Source organism: Argopecten irradians, chromosome 7 (assembly GCF_041381155.1).
Source record: "Argopecten irradians isolate NY chromosome 7, Ai_NY, whole genome shotgun sequence".
Taxonomy (NCBI): domain Eukaryota; kingdom Metazoa; phylum Mollusca; class Bivalvia; order Pectinida; family Pectinidae; genus Argopecten; species Argopecten irradians.
This window is the reverse complement of record NC_091140.1, coordinates 43916778-43935788: the sequence shown is the minus strand read 5'-3', so window position 1 is coordinate 43935788 and position 19011 is coordinate 43916778. Positions and strand designations below refer to the sequence as shown.

The following is a 19011-nucleotide window of genomic DNA, read 5'->3' as shown; positions in this document are numbered from 1 at the left end:
TAGTGCGATAAGCGGAAAAACAGGATAAAGGACCCGATCGGACAGGATCAACATTTCATCATATTCAAGAATTAAAGTTTTTTCCTGGTGGTTCAATTAAAGAATAAAGTTAAAAAGGGTATCAAATTCAATATTTGGAATGGTCCTAAATACAGTGCACTATTTGACTATTCCAAACCATCCTCGATACTCCAGGGGTTCCGATCACTTACGATCCCTACACCCCTGGACTTTCTCATAATAAAACTGGAGGCAACAAAACAGAACATAAGATTTAGTAGTTTGATGCACATCAAAAGAGCTGTATAATGATACATTGTGGTTGGCTGTGTGCATTTTATGTTGGGTGTCACTCTCTCTGAAGTCTTCAAAAGCAGTCTTTGGAGGCCTGTGATTGGTTCAGATTTGTTCCCCTGAGCTGCCTCCAGTTTTACTATGAGATTGTCAAGGGTTGTAGAGATTGTAAGTGATTGGAACCCCTGAAGTATTGAGAATGACGCCACACAGCAAAACAGCAAAATGAACCTGGTGACAATCTCTGTTAACATGGATTTATGGAGGGAACCTTGAATTTGTTAGGTGTTTTGACTTCATTTTAGAACATCATTCATACAGATGTTTTAACTTGTTATATAGTTGTTATAAATTAACTTTTAATTTTGCTTTGGAAACGAATATATATAAAGTGGACATTTAAACAATTAAAGTTTCTTAAAAACAACGGTAACAGAAGAAAATGTATATTGATAGCCTAAGATGAGGTTACAACACCAAAAATTTGAACAATGCACAGGGATCTGAGAATAACTTACACTTTATATAATTATGGACCTTTCAGAGTGCCCTAAGACAATTTTTAGATGAGGTCTAGATAAAAAATTGGGTAAAAAAAAAATTATACGCTACATGCACCTTTGCACGGTAATACTATATATATATACAGTAACTATGTAGAGTATGATTTTTAAAAATTACAATTACATTGTTTAGAAGATGATGATGTGTGTAGTATTAACGGAAAGCTAATAGCTTTTGCGACTCTACAAAATAATTCAAGTTTGCTTGCTACGAGCATTTTCATTGGCTTTAACATTTACTTTATCAGCCCATAGAGGAAAAAATGGCATCGCCGTTTGTAACGTTGCTTCTGATTGGCTGAGATGAATGCGTAATGATTTCATAGACAAAAGAGTCCCAAAATGAATTTTGAATATTGAAGAGATTATATTTAGTAAATTGAATTATAAGGATTAATTTGAATAGATTTTTTATGTTATGGAGATATAACACAAAAATCTGAGTGTACTCTAAATAAACCGCATGTTAAAAATCTATTCAAGTTAATCCTTAAATAGTAATCAATCTCGTTTTACATTTCATTTTTAAAAATTTAAAGCCATTTGGGAAAGACAGTGGACCTTTAAATATGCTATATTCAAAAGTCAATTTTCCCATGTAAAGTCAGTTGTTTGCAATACCCTTTCAATTATTAGAAAAAAACTACCACATTTTTATTCTTCAAATACTGTTGATAAAGTTTAAACTTACGATTACATATAAAATTTTATACATAATTAAATAATCTTTATATTTTGTTTTCCAAATAGGACATTTCAATAACATCACAAATAAATAATTTCAGATCTGCCGTCTTGCATTTGAGTGGTATGCATTGGGAAACAAAAGACACAGGTTGGGTTCAATTAACTGGTAAGGCACACATTCAATTACAGAAAATTTGAAGCTGTTAAGACAGCTACAGATCTCGGACAGATTTCAAGAACATTCCTTAACTACCTGGAATAACTTAATTAAAATTGATGTCCCAACGCTGACTGATGGTATTTTTTCTCTATCAAAAACAGCAGCAAACAAATAAGTAATTTCCTTCAGTTAGAAGAGTAGCTTACTTTACATGATTTCCACCATTGAAAAGTTTGAACTTCTAATTTTAATGAAAGATGAAAATATTACAAATAATTAATTGCGTCCCAAAACAATTCTGTGGCACTATGTCCTATATGGAACCTATATGTAGTAATTGCACATTCACCAAAAGCAAAATAAATATATATATATATATTTTATATTATTTTTTGTGTGTTAATTACACGTATAGGTACACAATAAAACACCAATTATTGTTCAAATGATGAGTATTATTTATGCTCTGTCGGCGATGGAACATCTTTAAAATTTCCCATTGGAAAAAATTACAGATGTTAAGAAAATATCTTAAGTTATGGAGTATTTCTTAAAATCTGTGATGCTTTTCTTTTCCTCCAGAGAATTTTAAGTTAAAGAATATTGCTTAAAGTTAAGGAATGATCATGATCCTGGTTCTAGTTTCACAAACATTAACTTTAAAAAAAGAAAGCATTACAGAAGTTAAGGAGAAACGGTATCTTCATTTAGTTATGGAGTCTTTCTTTTAATCTGTACTGTTTTTTTTCTTTTCATTCAAAGAACTTGGAAGTTAAAGGGACAATTCAATCTAAGAGAACATTACAATTTGTACATATATCAGAAAACCCCCAGTTCTAATGGAAATTAGATCAGTCGGTTTTACTGTTGCATGCATGATATGTCTGAAAAGCCCATGGTGGTGAAATGCGTGTGAAATGTTCAAACTTGATCGTTGTCCGCCATTACACATTGTGGTCGAACATCTTGAATGCCGAACCCGGTCCCTTGCTCGTTGAGTAATGCAACTTTTGTCTAAAACTGCTCAAATCTCTCTGACAGTAGTGTGTTTACCTTATAAGGTGAATTGTCTTGCCTAAAAAAATCATTTTATCACCTCATCAGTGGTTATGTAGTTCATTTGTTTAACGTGCTTGACTTTGGCTCGGGTATGGGTACAGCGTACATATTGTACCTGCTTAATCGTATAGATCAACGATTTGTAATTACAACGATATCAATTAAAATACTAAACAATAACGTGAAATTTGTCAATATTTTATGTTTATGTTTCATAAGAAATGTAGAACAATACATTTATGCCATATTTTGCTTCTCGGTTATGTAAAAGACTTAGCAGGAGTGAATTTTCCCTATAAGGAATTGCTAAAAGTCAAGGAACGTTAATGAAACTGGGCTCAGATAGAACACCAGGATATATTATGTATGGAAATTACCAGTAGAAATGACTATACACCAAATTATATAGAAATCATATTTTATTTTGAGACCTAAATTTATCACACATAATTACATCACACTTTCACTTATGATTAAAATGATTACAAAATATTGTTTGAAACAATAAAATTTGTGGATAATCGTTGAAAAAATATAGAATACATTATTATTAATGTACAGTATGTATAAAGTTGATATGTTTAATACTATATATATACAACAACGATAACAGTACTAACAAATATCGTGATTCATGAATGTTTTGACGTTTGAGGTACAAAGTTCAGTTAAAATATCAGTATTAAAACCAGTTGTACACTTATGAATAGGCCCTGATTTCTCAAATCAAACTGAAGTCAAAAACAAACAAACTGATAAAAGTCAAATTTTTTGATATAGGGAAACAAGTGAAGTTTTGACTTTGTTGATACTTTTGTTTTGAGAAAACAGGGCCTACTGTACATGTACTTCTAGAATAACTTAAAATGAAATTTCTAAATCTAAGAAAATAATGTCCGCATATATCATGTGAATGCACTAAATTCTACACATCTTCTTTCACATCTGAGTAGTGTTAAAATCTATATTATATGTAATGTAAACTATGTGTTTGACACATTAGAGAACTTTGTGACTTTGACAATGATGACAGCATTTTTAAATAATCTGTTTAACATACAGTATATATACACTGAGTATATTAAACAATAATATCATTTATTTGCTTCAGTTTTTCTTTTAGCACTTCATAAGAGGCCCATAGACATTGTAAAAAAGAAAAAACCCATTAAAGCTGGGAGTTTTCGGTTCAATTTATATATATTCACGTATCTCCCGATAAAAATATTTATTTGATATATCCTTTAATTCCCCCCTTTATTTTCTAAGAAAAATATCAAATAAAATAATTAGCATCACAATGCATATATATATACATATAATGTGTTAGGAATGTTAATAAATAAAGCTTAAGGATCCTTGGCATTCAGCTCTTAGACAAAGAGTAACTAAGATATTGGTATTCCGTCTTTCCTTATCAAAGAGTTATCTACCTTTGCAGGAAGGTATTGATTGTAACGTCATTTGTTCGTGAAAAGACTGTTATGTCTTTTTAGAGGTAACAACATGAGTTTCACAAACAAAATAATGATGACACACTCGAAACTTTCCAACAAGGGATATAAATCTAATATACAAAGGCAGAATAGCTATCGTTTCATTTCAACATAAAAAATATTGCTTAACCGACAGGTTTGCTTTGGAACTTTTCTTTTGAAAAATATATTTCTTTCTCTTCTGTAATGTGATGATTACTGTATAATCTGAGCAATGAGACTTCAATTCTACATAACAATTCCTTAACATGTACCGGTAAACATGAGTTCAATGGTGTATGTATGCAGCACTAGTTGATACCACAGGAAGCTGTCACAGGTTATGTGAGGGTCCTGTTATTACCATATAATGATAATAAAACCCCTTTTTATACTGTGACAGTCTCCTGTGCATGATACACTACCTGTAATTATAAATGTCCATGTTTGTGTTCTAGAAGTTACCATAGCTGCAGTTTGCGTCTATAAAATATAAATCAGACTTTAAAATTTTCGTTTTCCTTAATATTCAATAATACATGAGTCTTTAGAATTGTATTGCACTTAATATTCTTTAGGAATTAATTTCATCTAACATTTCTGTAATACTAATATGTCGGATTTCAATATGTTGTATAAATATACAATACTGGAGTCAAGAAGGTTCACCAATGTGTATGAAGAGAATCAAGATGTGTCGGACGCAACATTGTTCACAAATAGATAATAATTTTTTTCATCACTAATTAGGCCAATAAAATTGAGGGATATCAATGTGTGTGCATAGTATTGAAATCATCTCTGCCAGCATGTTCCTGAGAACTTTATAGGATTATTAAGAGGTTATCATAATAATCATGATCATGAGCAATAAACAAGATATTTCCCAGTGATAATTCATACAAAATTATCAAAATATCAGCGCACATTTTAAAAGGAGAGTAATATTCCCTCAAAAACCCCACACAGCACCACAAAGCCCATAAAATTACATTGGTCCTATTTCTTAAACGAGATTCAGAAGAGTCAGTTTTAGTCCAAATCCTTTTCCAGATTAAGAGATGGACTTATTCCCAATCTCTTAATCAGGTTAGAAGTAGATTTTAGTTAACGTCCTTTAATATAATCTAACTAATTAGAGAAGGTTTATGTCATAATCCTTTAACCTGGTTATAATAGAAAACATAGGTTTTAAACTATGTCACTTACCCTAGTTCGGAGAAGATTTATGTCATAATCCTTTAACCTGGTTATAACAGAAAACATAGGTTTTAAACTATGTCACTTACCCTAGTTCGGAGAAGATTTATGTCATAATCCTTTAACCTGGTTAGGAGATTTTAAACCATATCCTTTAACCTAGTTAGAAAAAGGTGCAAGTTCTAATCCTTTAACCTAGCAAGTAGAAGATATAAGGCTATATCCTTTAACCAGGTTAGGAGGAAATTTATGTTCTAATCCTTTAACCTGGTAAGGAGAAGGTTTAAGTTATAATCCTTTTAATCTAGATAGAAGAGTAGGTCCTAATGCCAATAATTTCATGAGTTAAGGTATAATGACAGTCCAACATTGAGAAAATGAGTTTTAGTTGTAGGTTATAGACAAAGTTCTGAGTTTGACAACTCTTTTCTTATATTATGCTATAGTTTGACAGCAACAAAAAAATTTAACACTAAACATTTTATAAAAATCTGGCCCCTATCTGAATTCCACGTCATCTCTATATTCAGTTTCAAGTTGAATTTCAGTATTTCCATTGCTCACAGAGTCTTCCTCCAGCAAGCCAAGTTCATCATCGTCATGGTATTCTGTGTAATTTTGGTCGTACGACACGGGTGAGTTAAGGTCACCATTGTTCGTCGCTTCCACGTCACGCTTCATAGTGGTCAAGTTGGCCAGTGAAATGTTCATGTCTTTAAAGGCTTGCAGTAGAAATATACCCAAGATAATCACTAAAAATCCACAAAGGTTTCCAATACTGTCCAGCGCAGAGAGAGCACCCCACTCCTTAAACAATATCAGGGACGCCACTATGACACAGGAAGTGAAAAACACATAGTATATGGGAGTCACTACAGATGTATTGAATTGGTCTAAAGCACGGTTAAGATAATTCAGCTGTACCAATATACAGCTGACCACAACTGCTAGTAAAATCCACGTTAGCCAGCTAGTGAACTGGTTTTCACCGTTAAATGTTTGCTTCAGCGCCACTCCGAGTCCTTTACACCCGGCGACTGTGAATGATCCCAGCGTAGAACATATCATGATGTAGACTAAAGGGTTTTTATGGGCATAACGTGGTGCCAGGAAAAAGATTCCAAACACAGCCAGGGTGACCATGAATATGCAGTAGATGATGAAACCTACAATAGTAAGAAAGCGTATTACTATAAATTTCTAGTATTATGAAATATACATACATGTGTGTATTCTTAAGTTGATGACAATACATATATACCAGCTTTGCTTTCAAGCTTGAATTCTGCACTTTTACTTTTTCTGGCATGACCAAATTGAAATTGTAGATGTCATTTAAAGCTATAATACATGTATTTATTTTATCTGAATAGCATAAAGTGTTTATAATTGACAATAACCCTCTATAGAGATCATATACTGTAAATATATCCATTAATTTATCTTTGATTCTGTAAACATCCTCATTAAGTTTACTTTGATCCTATCAAATATCCCCAGTAATTTTACAAGAACCCTATAAAAATCCTAAATAATTTTACAATAACCCTATAAATATCCCCATTACCGTGTAAATATTCCCATTATTTTATCCTTGACTAGGTCAAATTTTACCTGGCTCCTCGATCTTGTCCAGTAGACAGGACATGCTGTTGACCTCCTGTTCCTTTGGTGAGTGGATAACCATGACAGTTGACCCCAACACACACAGTGCACAGCCAATCTTACCCAGCAGGTTTAATTTCTCGTTCAAGAATCTTGATGACAACACAGCACTGAGGAGAAAGAAATGAAATATCCATTAATAACATGTAACCTTTCATATGATAAATAGAGGCTCTTACATGAGTGGCTATGTAATATGAAATTTATCAAACAAGTTCAATAATTTTATATGCCACGAGCCTTTAGGCGAGTAGCATATCAAATTATTTAACGAGTTTGATAAATTTTATATTACATAGTTACGAGTGTAAGATTCTGTTTATCACATAACTTTTATTAATAGAAATACAAGTAAATATTTCAATTTTGTTTTTATATAAAACAGTAGAAATCCAGCTTGGTTTTGACGTTTCCGACAATCATGTGACGTCATATATAGATCATGACATCAAAATTACATGTGACGTCATGTTATTACACATGTGTCGTATGATATTTATGACATGGTCGTATGACATGGCTTGATAGGCCAGTTATGTGATAAAGAGAACAATATACAATGGACAATGTCCCAAAGGGAATAATCTACTTAAAAGGGTTCTATAATGTGGTATAACCTGAAACTGGCAAATTTTTTTTTACAACATCTTGTAAAGCTGATGACAGAATACTCATATTCTCCACATTCGCTTTTGTTTGAAAAGAGTATTTTCTGAAAAGAGACACTAAGAAAATAATTCCCCATGTCAACCCCACAAAAGGTCAATTACTGATTACCCCACTATAAAACATGTATCCTCCTTAATGAGATCTCAAGCAAATAATTCTTGATGTCTACCTCATACAAGGTCAATTACTGTCCTCACCTCACTAAGACACTTAGTGCCCCCAATGGTGTAACAAGCGTGGCAGGAGCAAAGGCGTAGGCAGCAAAGTTTGCAAACTCTCCAGTGATCACTGTAACAGGAGAGTTAAACAATCATAGAAATGACAAGATATGAAATTTTCCAGAATCTTCTCTTAGATATTCTTTATATATCATTCAATTATTGCCCTTATTTGATCAGAATGTCATTAAAAACCAGGCTCCAGTTTCAAGAGCATTCCTCAACTTTAAGGAATTCCTTAATTACCGGTACAGAAGTTCAGGGAAAAATCTTTTCGTTAATCATAATTACATGTATATATATAAGGAGCCTTCCGTAACACCTGTAATGTTTTCCTATGGGGAATCTTAAGCCAAGGAATCCCTTAAAGTTAAGCAATGTTCGTGAAATTGGGCCCAGAACGTGATTTGCTTCAATAGTGTATGGTAATTGCTTCAATAATGCATGGTAATTAACTTACTGAGTATCATTCCTGACCACCAGAGCCATTCCTTTAAATAACCATAGCCTCCTTGACCTGTAAAAACAACAAAATTTTCAATTATTAAACTATATAAACAAGATGACACATTTCAGGTATCAACTTTTAACCTTTTTTTTGTCTCTGTTAGGATGTAGAATCTATGGTACCGCTTGGGTTTTCAGAAAACTTTTTCTTGCAATTACTTTCTAGTAGATAACTATAGATTTTGGATCCCATAGAATCTAAGGTACCCTATAAGTTTTCTTGCAATTACTTAGGAGTAGATAGCTATATGTAGATTTCAGATTTCATACTTTAAATAGTCTTATGATACTGCTGAGTCTGGCCCTAATGTCAGCTTACCAATACTACCGGTTTCTAGATCCCAAAACGATGTGGGTAAAGTACAATTTACCTTCGATTAGTATCACCGTCTGGTGATTATGACGTCATCATTTGATGTGCGTTTTGTGACGTCATAATTAACGGACGGTAAGACTAATTGATGATAAATTGTACTTTACCCACGTCTTTTGGGGATCTCAAAACCCCTGGCCCCTGTTGATCACAGCTATGAAAATTTAGTAATACTGAAATGTATGTACAGTGTAATGTATATATGAGTTTTTGCAGTAAACACCTTTGCCCAAATATCAGTATAATTTACCTCATGACCATGTGCAATAAAATCCTATATTCATAAAAGTTTCTCATGAATTGGTAATTTGCATTTAACTGTATGTCATGACAAAACAATTTTAAGATAAACAAATAAACCACAAATCTATACTTTATTAAGCAATATCCCCCAACCCGTTTTTTTCTTTCCTTTTTTGTTTTGTATAGTATAAAGCACTTAGAAAAACAATCTTTTGTAATGATCTCTAAAACCGACATACCTGCTCGTGTGCCTTGGTTCTTGGCCAATTTTAGGAGTCCCAGTTTTTTAAAGATAAAACTGCTGCCAATAAACAAACTGGAACTTAGAGCTAGAGAAAGACCAATGTAGAATTCCGTTCCTTCCATGGCCTTCTCGGAAGAGACGACGGCACAAGGGTCGCCCATTTCTTTGGTTAGATTCTGATCCAGGTAATCGCTGATATTACCGGTTACATTAGCTAAAACTGTAGTCATTACATCACTCAACTGTAAAAACAGGAAAAAAGAAATCTTACAATTTTTCTTTGAAGTTATTATTTTCCAAAGAATATATAAATAATGATTATGTCCCTTAGCTTATCAAGGTTTGAACATTGCCTGATTCTATCTCAATTTGCCCTCTTCTACTTCTAGAATGTAACTTCCGGATTTGTAGTTCTGCTTCCGGCAGCTCTTCTATTTAATCTCTTCTTAGAAGAGCGCAAATCCAGTTGAGCTCAGTAAATTCAAGTGTCTTTCAAACCCAGACTATATCATTACTCAGAAGTTTGAATATCACTTTACAATCTTCAGTTTTATTTTCTGAGCTGAACAGTTTGTTGGTGTTATTTTGATTAATGCCCAATTAACAACTAAGGTCTTTTAAGAACAGTCTGTCCTGTATGTGGAATACATGTTTGAGATGACTGTATGTGTGTAAGTTGTTTGTCCAACTGTGATAGCGGTATTTTCTACTTGAGAGTAAACATATACAGCTGACAACAGTAACTGAATCTGGCATTCCTCTTTTCCTAAGTCGAACACCAAGAAGGTCAAAGTATCAACTAGCATTTTTATTGACGATTATATCTCAGCAAGAAACATAACCTAAAGCATTTCACACATGGCAGAGCCGGGGAGAGCTTGTGGAAATATACGGATACGTCTTAACCACTTGCCTGACATGCATGGCCCCTTGAATATTATTAAACTATATATCCTTCTAATCAAAACACAGAAACCTTAAAATCATCTTGTAATCAATGCATTTTCAGAGGTTAATATTAGTATGATAGGTTTTTTGGTCAAAACAAATAGCTGTTATGGCCATTTTATGAAGATGGAGAGGCCAAAGTTCAAAGAGAAAATCATCAACCTACAACAATGAGACACAATACGAATATACCACAGCCTCTCAAAAACATACAGATATTTACACATGCAGTGTACGTACATGCAGAGCAGACCATGGCTTTCCATGAGATATTAGCTCATCCACCCCTGACATTTCATAATGGACTGGTCTAGTCTTTGATTTAGAAGAGCCTAAATGTGTCTTCAGGGGTGAATGAGTTCAGCCCAAGCAACCAACCTAGCCAACCCTGGCAACTGTCCCAAATATAGCAAACAGAAGGACTAGATCAAGAGGTGCTTGAACCATTCTGCATTATTTTGCCTCATTAGTGTTTTAGTAACATTAACCCTACACATATTACAGCATAACACGTATACATTTAAATGGTAAAACAAATTAAAGGCAGAGGTTGCCAATGTCCTGTGGGTATCTCAGCACAGGCACAATTTAAATGGCATGTGCTATTAAAGAAGGATACATTATGGTAATTTAAATACATACATGTATATAGCTCCAGGTCAATGTTTACTTAAAAGTCTGTGTGTTCACAAGTTGTATGCTATAGCTACATGAACATATAATCAGGGCTTTTTTTAGCCTCTAAAGTTTTCCCAATTCAAGTCTTATATTTTCTAAAATCAAAGTTTGTTAATTGGCTTCAGAAAAGTACATAAACTACACTGGGAATAATTTTTTTTTTCATTTGTGATGCTTTATTTATGAATTTCATATTTTATAATTTTTCCCAAATCTAGGTTTTGTCATAAGATTTCCCAAATTCAAAGCCACGGGCCTCATTATATTCCCAAAGCAGTGAGAAAAAGCTCTGTATACGGCAATACGATAAAAGTGATGCCAACAGCACCAGTACTTATTGTTGTGCCTTAATGCTGGAAGAGTTATGCTAATGAACAATCTTATCTTACAAAGATTTATAAATCACTGAAATACTTGTTCAGGATCAGAATTTTAAGTTTGTGAGTATATACTTGTCATTAATGAGCATGTTAAAACTTTTCCAGATCAAACAAAACCCACGAAGGTACATTATATACAACATAGAAGTGAGCCAATTTCATTTATAATCCATGAATCAATGATTTGTTGCTAAATTTGATTATCAGCAGAAACCTACAGACAAAATAATGTACACTGAGGATATACAGAATCAATGGACCATATATGGATTTTAAAGTCCATAGTACTCCACAGTAATTTGGACTAGTGAAATTCAAATATTACTTGATCTATCATCAGAAAACATTTATTAAATTGTGTAAATGGAGCGGGTCTCTAGTTTGCAATTAATCCGGCCAAAAAAAAATATGTCTGTATAGGGTTACCCTACCGACCCTAATTTTTTAACCCCAGACCCTAATTTTTTCCCGCTTTTCTATGAAAAAATATTAAAAAGTTGGGATTTTGATCTCAGACTCGGGTTCAGGCCATCATTTTAGAGTAAAAAACACTAAATAAAAAAGAAAAAAAATCCTCCCGACCAACCGACCCTATTTTTTTTTTGCCTCATGTAAATAGTATTTTAAAGTATATGGTCTCTGTCAATAAGCTGACAGAGCATGCTTCGTTGACTTTGTTCGTATAAACACAGAAGATCTGGGTCTGATTCCTGATATCTTTGTCAGATATGTGTATATTGGCTATATAACTTGAGAACATAATACTAATTATTACTTATAAAGTTATATATTAAAGATGCTCCATCGCTGACTGAGCATAAACGATACTTGACATTTGAACAATAATTGGTGTTTACATGTAATTGTGTACATAGAGGTTACACAACGAGTGGCTGTTGGATATGGGATTTATTCCACACGAGTGAGTTATTTTTTAAAAGTTACAAAAGACACGAGCTTTAGCGAGTGTCTTTTGTAACTTTTAAAAAATAACTTACGAGTGTGGAATAAATTCCATATCCAACAACCACGAGTCGTGTGACCTGTTTCTACCACAATTATATCCGCTTTTAGCCGATAGAAATACGACGAGGATAAGTACGCTATCCAACAGCAGTTTTGGCGTCAAGCGGCGATCACAGCATAGCATGACGTCACTCGATTATTGATGACGTTGACAAATGATGACACGACACTCAGAAAGACGTAGTTCGGTCAAAGTTCACCGTGTCAGCCAATCAGAATGCGTACAGAGTTTATACCACGTGTGGTATAAACAAATTGTTAATCAACAGCTGCATCGTTTATTTGATACCCTGAGAGTTGAATAACACTGACTATTGTGGTAGAAACATGTATATATGTCTAATTAACAAAAAAAATAAAATAATATGAAATCATTTATTTTGTCCTTCATGTATGCACAATCAGTACTTCATTCCATAGTGTTACAGAATTTGTTTGGGATGCAAATAATCATTTTTTATAATTTTATCCTGAAGTAAAATTAGAAGCTAAAACTTTTCAATGGTGGTAATGGTGTAAAGTAAGTAACATTTGTAACTAAAGAAAAATGTCCCAAAAAGAATGATCATAAGTAATAAGTCATGTCTCACTTTTTTTGTATCAGTTATATTACATAATAATCAACTGCAGTTTAAACTTGTCAATTGACAAATGACTTTGAAGTTAAAGTAAAGTAAACTGAACTTTTGCAAAAGAAAAAGTTTTTTTCTTCCAAGCATATGTAAAATGACTGGGAATCCCAGTTTTATCCAAAGACATTGATCCCGATACGATCTGATGTATGCAACCGGTGTATCCAATTGTATTTCTTAACTCTTATGATACATGTTTTCCTTCCAAGCACTTTATCCTTCTGTAAGGTAATATCCACTTCCCAAATCTCATGTTACATGAATTATATCACTTATTTAATCTAATTAATTTAGACTTATAATCCGCTCCACTAAAATGCTTTACAATACGCTCCAATACCGTATTGGAGCTGAATTACAAGTCTGCTTTTAAAGGGACAATTCAGTCTAAGAGTACATTAAAATTTGCACATATTTCGGAAACAAACCAGTTCTAATAGAAATTAGATTAGTTGGTTTTACTGTGATATACCAGAAAAGCACACTGTAGTAAAATGTATGTGAAATGCTTAAATTCGTTTACTGTCCGCCATTATACATAGTGGACGGATGTCTTGTATGCCAAACCCTTGCCCTTGCCTGTGTACTAACTAGTGTGTAGTAAAGAATTTTTTGTCTAGAACTGCTTAAATCACTCTTACAGTAGTGGGTTTACCTTATTAGATGCAATTTCATGTCGAAAAATAATTTCATTAATTCCTCAGTGGTATATGTATTGCATTTGTTTAACGTGCACAACTTTGGCTCGGGTATGGGTACAGTGTACATGCATGTTATACCTGCTTAATCGTATTGATCAACTATTTGGAATTTCAATGGTATCAATCAAAATACTGAAGAACGTCGTGAAATTTGTCAATTTTTTTTGTAATATGTTTCGTTAGGAATATAGAACAATACATTTGTGTCATATTTTGCTTCATGGTTATGTAACAGAATTAGCCTCACTGAATTGTCCCTTTAATAGGATTGTTAGCAATTACATATTATTATGGTCTTTTTAGATCATATACATATGGTACAATGTGTTTGATAATCAGGTTAATTAGATATGTAGTATACATGTACCTGATATATTAAAGTTTCACACTATAAATTGTTCTATGTTAGTAATAGAGATTATAACCCACAATTTAAACCAGACACCAAAGTTATGGTCAGTTTGGTCAAGTTATGGTCACTTTGGTCAAGCCTTTAGGATTATTAATAGATATATCAGCTGTTCCCACCACACACAAACCTAGACCTTACCTGTGTTACCTGTCGCGTTGTAGCGTTAGGGCTGACAGGTGTGCTAGTCGCATTGATCTCGGACGTAAACAAATGGGTCAAGTTTTGACCAGTATCATCAGCCATGTTTAGAACTCTCCAACAAACCACCAAGAACAATAGGAAAAGCAGAACTTGATATGGTTTTAATGGAGGGAAGATCTACAAGTACAAAATAACATGCAAATACACTACAAAAATATCCCAATTGTTATCTATATCTTATTATCTCTGCTCAGGTAAAAATAACATTTACAGAAAATTCATAACCTAGTAAATGTTGTAACCATTACATATTTTTTATATGATAATTTTGAAAAGGTTTACTTGAAAATACAAAAAATTACCTTACCTTGCAAACCTTCATAACTTTTTTCTCATTTAATCGTGACATTTATGTTAGCCTATCAGTAACCTTTTATCATATTTCCTGTTAGTGATATCATCTTCCTTTCTAACTTGTACACGTTACTAACTAAGGTACCGGTAAATATATGTAAGCGTGGGTAAATAAAATTAGCATTATGTGTATATAAATGTAACATTAATATATAGTACATAAAAGCAATGTAGAATTGATCATGATATGACTTGAGAACAAGGTTAAAACCATTAAGATATAAGTGTCAATCTTGAATGCCTTTCATATTTCTAATAGAGAATTTAAATATGATAATCTTAAAAAAGGTTTACTTGAAAATACAAAAAATTACAGTAAAACAATCTACTATCCAGAAGGAAAATTTATTGAATGAATATTAACTTAGTCTTTATAATGGAAAACACAATTAGCGTAGTCATGCACTGAACTGAGTCTTAACAAGTATGATTGAACGCCTTTGATATTCGTATAAATAGCTGTTAGATTGTTGTGCTCACAGCTTAGCAACGGCGAAAGCACTAGTATGATACGAGTATGTGGTATACTGAATGTACTTAAAATAGACACAGATTATAGCGTAGCTTATGTTATTTATAACACACATAAACAGTTCTTGGTCGTGTAGTTATATAAGCAATCATTTTGGTGAATTCAACTTTCCCCATGTTCACACGGTTGAAATGTACAATTCAAGGAAAAGATTACAACATGAGAATTAAAAATTGTAAATAAATTAAACCTTACCTTTTCAAAAAAGTGGTTAACACATCTAGCGCGAATTTTGATTATTATATTAACTCATTATAAATTATGTAAAAAAATGTTTCTCTCGCACAGGTATGAACTATTTAAAACGATATTCCAACATGGCTGTGATCGACTTGTGTATGTGTGTCTATACCTGGGCAATCAATACCCAATGAGACATGATCATACTTGTTACGCTTCACTCAAATACACAGCCATGGCCATTGTGAAACACACACTTGGTATGTAGGCCTATATACCCGGTACCAGTATGTGCGTGTGTGTCATGTATACCCGACCCAACACGCCCCAGTGACCACAACCCTCGTGAGGTTTAGTACTTCTATATATTGACATTCCTATTTAAATTGATCCTATTAATGCCAAGTAAAGGGTTGGGCACACATAAAGTCATACATAGTTCTACTGTTCAGCACACACAAGCTTAAGCGTCATACATATTCTTAGGCACAGCTGATATACCTATTAACATCAGTTTAGATTGTAGGCAGACCATCGGCAGGTGACCGTTAATACAAATTTATTTTTCACTTCAGACTTTTAACAAAAGTACTTTGCTTACCGATATTCTTTTCGATGAACATGTTTAAGCGGAAGTGGCGACACGGGACGGGTGACTAACAGCGACTCACTGTTCAATGTGTAGAAGGACTATGTGTTTATGGATGATAAAATATTGAAATGAAAGTGAATTGAGTCATGGACGTGTTTCGCAATGTCCCCAATGATACATATTGTGATCCACATAGGCACTTTACCGATAAGACGATAGGCACCTTGGCTAACGCACTCGATAAATCTCCCAAGCTTTGTTCCGAATAATTGATTGTGAAAACCCGCAAGAGGTTCCGAAAGTAAGACTTGCTGATGTCCGAAGTTGCTGAAGTGTTGAGCAGAGGGACTCTGAATATATCCCTTTTCAGAAATACACTGGTGTGTTTGTTGAATTTAGGAAACGTTATCGAATTTAAGACTATGGTCTTAGAAAACCTTTATAAAATAAATAAATGAAATACTTACAATTATTTATAACTTTGGTCTTACTAGCGACATACATGTAGTTAGCTCAGATCATTAAAATGGTCTATGACACTCAGGTAGGTCCAGTTGCGGACGCAATCGTGCAATACGTCTATTGATATCAACCGTTTATAACCTATTCTCAAACAGTAACGTTAACACTACTGTTCGTTTAAAGTTGTACAAAACTGTCGATCCTTGCCTGGTTAAGAACTTAATATTCAGAATTGTCTGACTCTAAATATACACTGTAATGTCAGAGTATATTGAATTGCTCTCCCATATTGATATTTATTCCATGGTCCGTCAGATCAGAAACAAACATGTGTAATAATGTATAATGATTACCGCCTTTGACCCAATAGTCCGAAAGCCCGTTAGTCTGAAGGCCCGATAGTCCGAAGGCCCGATAGTCCGACATCAGATAATGTAACTTGAATTTACATGCGAACAGTACCCGAAATGAAATGATCTTGAAATACGTAAACGCATTTGATGCTAAAGAGTAAATATATTTATATGTACACTGCAATCCTGTTAAACATTTTCCCTAACAAATATCATTATGCGAACAATTTCCATCATCTAATGGGAGAATAGTTCAAAGAAATGAAAGGAGTAAGGAACGCAAAAAATAAGTCGTTAAGTACACAGGTGTTAAAACGCCTTGGTAGAATTAAATAATGGCCGAGGATGTAGCCTGATGTCATTAATTTCTAAAGGGTTTGTAGTTCCTTTGAAAAATGTAAAAAGGAACTTTCCGATTTATATTATTTAAAGGAGAACGCTGGCTACAGGACGTCACCCTGAAGAACTCAACGTTTGGGTAATGATGTTACAGAAGGTATGCTGTTTAGATTGTCTGCAAGTACCCCTGTAAATTTTAATTAAGACACTCTTTCGATATAACTTTTTTTTTGCTCGCAAATATTCTCAAAGGCCAACAAAACATGGAATTTTCTACAATATTCGTTACATTTTTTTGTTCACAAATGCTCTCAAAAGGCTCATAAAACATGAAATATTCTACAATTCGTTCCATAAGATTTAATACAAAATTGAACCCTCTGATACCTGATTCTAAGGTGGGTTATTGTCGGCTAACTGGACCAGAACGTATTTTCGACCATATGACGTAAAGAAAAACACATGAATCTGAGAAATAGTTACAGTTTATTACTGTACGTCAATTTGGACCCACCAGTGTTATGGAAACCCAAGTTACTCTTTATTCCGAATTTCCGATATGGGAGATTCTATTTCCCGATATCGGAAATTTTATTGCCTATATGTATCGGAAACTGAATTTCCATCATCGGAAATTCTATTTCTGATATCGGATATAGAATTTCACATATCGAGAATTAGAATATCTGATATGGAAAATTGTTTTCTAATTCCTGATATCAAAAAAAGAAATTTAACGGAATTAGGATTTCCGAAATAGGAATTAGAATCCCCGATATAAGAAATGTAGGGGATTTCGATATCGGAAATTTCAATTCTGATATCGAAATTAATAGAATAATAAGTAACTTGGCTTGCCATACAGAATACCCATGGACCATTTTTAGACGTAGATAGTACCCCAAAGCATAAATTTATCCTGATATATAGTCAATTATTAGTAGACAGTCCACAAGACCCTAAGTTGTTGAAAAGACTTTCTCAGCTGAATTTTGTTACTAGATTCTCAAACTGAGGGAATCAAGAATGCTGACTATGATGATATTGATATGGTACAAATGGTTCATTTCCTGAAGTTTTCCTGGAGTGCAACTTGGATCATTTTTTGTCACTGAAATGCTCTTTTTGTTGACAATCACAGAGAATAAATATATATTATTTCAATATTAACTTTTTATAAAACCTTTTTAAGGTTGATATCCAACATGCATGAAAATATTAAGTTTTTATCAGAAACATACCAATGTTTTGTTGTTTTTTTATTTGAAATAGATCATCCTTTGTGTAGAACCACCTTGGTTTATCTGGCTTGCCATCCTTTCAACAGACAGGATCATTAAACATCTTGAAAAACATGTTCCATTAGATGATGCTGTACCATATTCAGCACAACTGGTACAAACCCTATAATGGTAGGCTTACTATATGTGTCTTACATTGTGGATAATATAGAAATTCCACATGGTTGGGCAGTTGACCCCATACACTTGTGAACTGCCTTAAAGATGTATAGTTACTGGTTAACTGATTATATGAATCTGCCTATTGCTAGGTGTTGTATAATGTCTTGTCTTCTAAGGCATTTGCCATAGAAATTGATCAGTCAGCTAGGACAACATTAGAGAAGTTAATTATTTTTACATACCATATCGACTCAATAAGCGCCCAGGGGGTTTAAAAAATTGCAAAAATGAAAAGGTGCTTAAAATTATTGGAAACCTATACAGTTCTGATCTTATGCAATTGAAATGTGACCTCAAAGAGGGGAGGGGCGCTTATAGGGACATGGGCGCTTATTGGTATATACATGTAGGTCAAGAATAAAGTATGTGTCCATGTGGAGTACAATACGAATGTGAACATA

The 19011-nt window shown here is 33.4% G+C and overlaps 1 protein-coding gene across 3 annotated transcripts; it reads right to left on the bottom strand.

The window, feature by feature from the left end:
* Positions 1–2947: 2947 nt before the first annotated feature.
* LOC138328554 (magnesium transporter NIPA2-like) lies at positions 2948–16343 on the bottom strand. 3 transcript variants are annotated; one of them, XM_069275414.1, is made up of 7 exons: positions 16003–16339; positions 14273–14452; positions 9353–9599; positions 8451–8507; positions 7970–8060; positions 7053–7213; positions 2948–6604 (listed from the first exon to the last, which is right to left on the bottom strand). In XM_069275414.1, exons 2-7 carry the CDS (start codon positions 14375–14377, stop codon positions 5937–5939), a joined length of 1329 nt encoding a protein of 442 aa, XP_069131515.1. In that variant the 5' UTR covers positions 14378–14452; positions 16003–16339; the 3' UTR covers positions 2948–5936. The 3 variants fall into 3 exon arrangements, with proteins under 3 accessions (XP_069131515.1, XP_069131514.1, XP_069131516.1); XM_069275413.1 differs by lacking the exon at positions 16003–16339 and adding an exon at positions 15417–15713; XM_069275415.1 differs by lacking the exon at positions 14273–14452 and having other exon boundaries at positions 16003–16343.
* Between the last annotated feature and the right edge of the window lie 2668 nt (positions 16344–19011).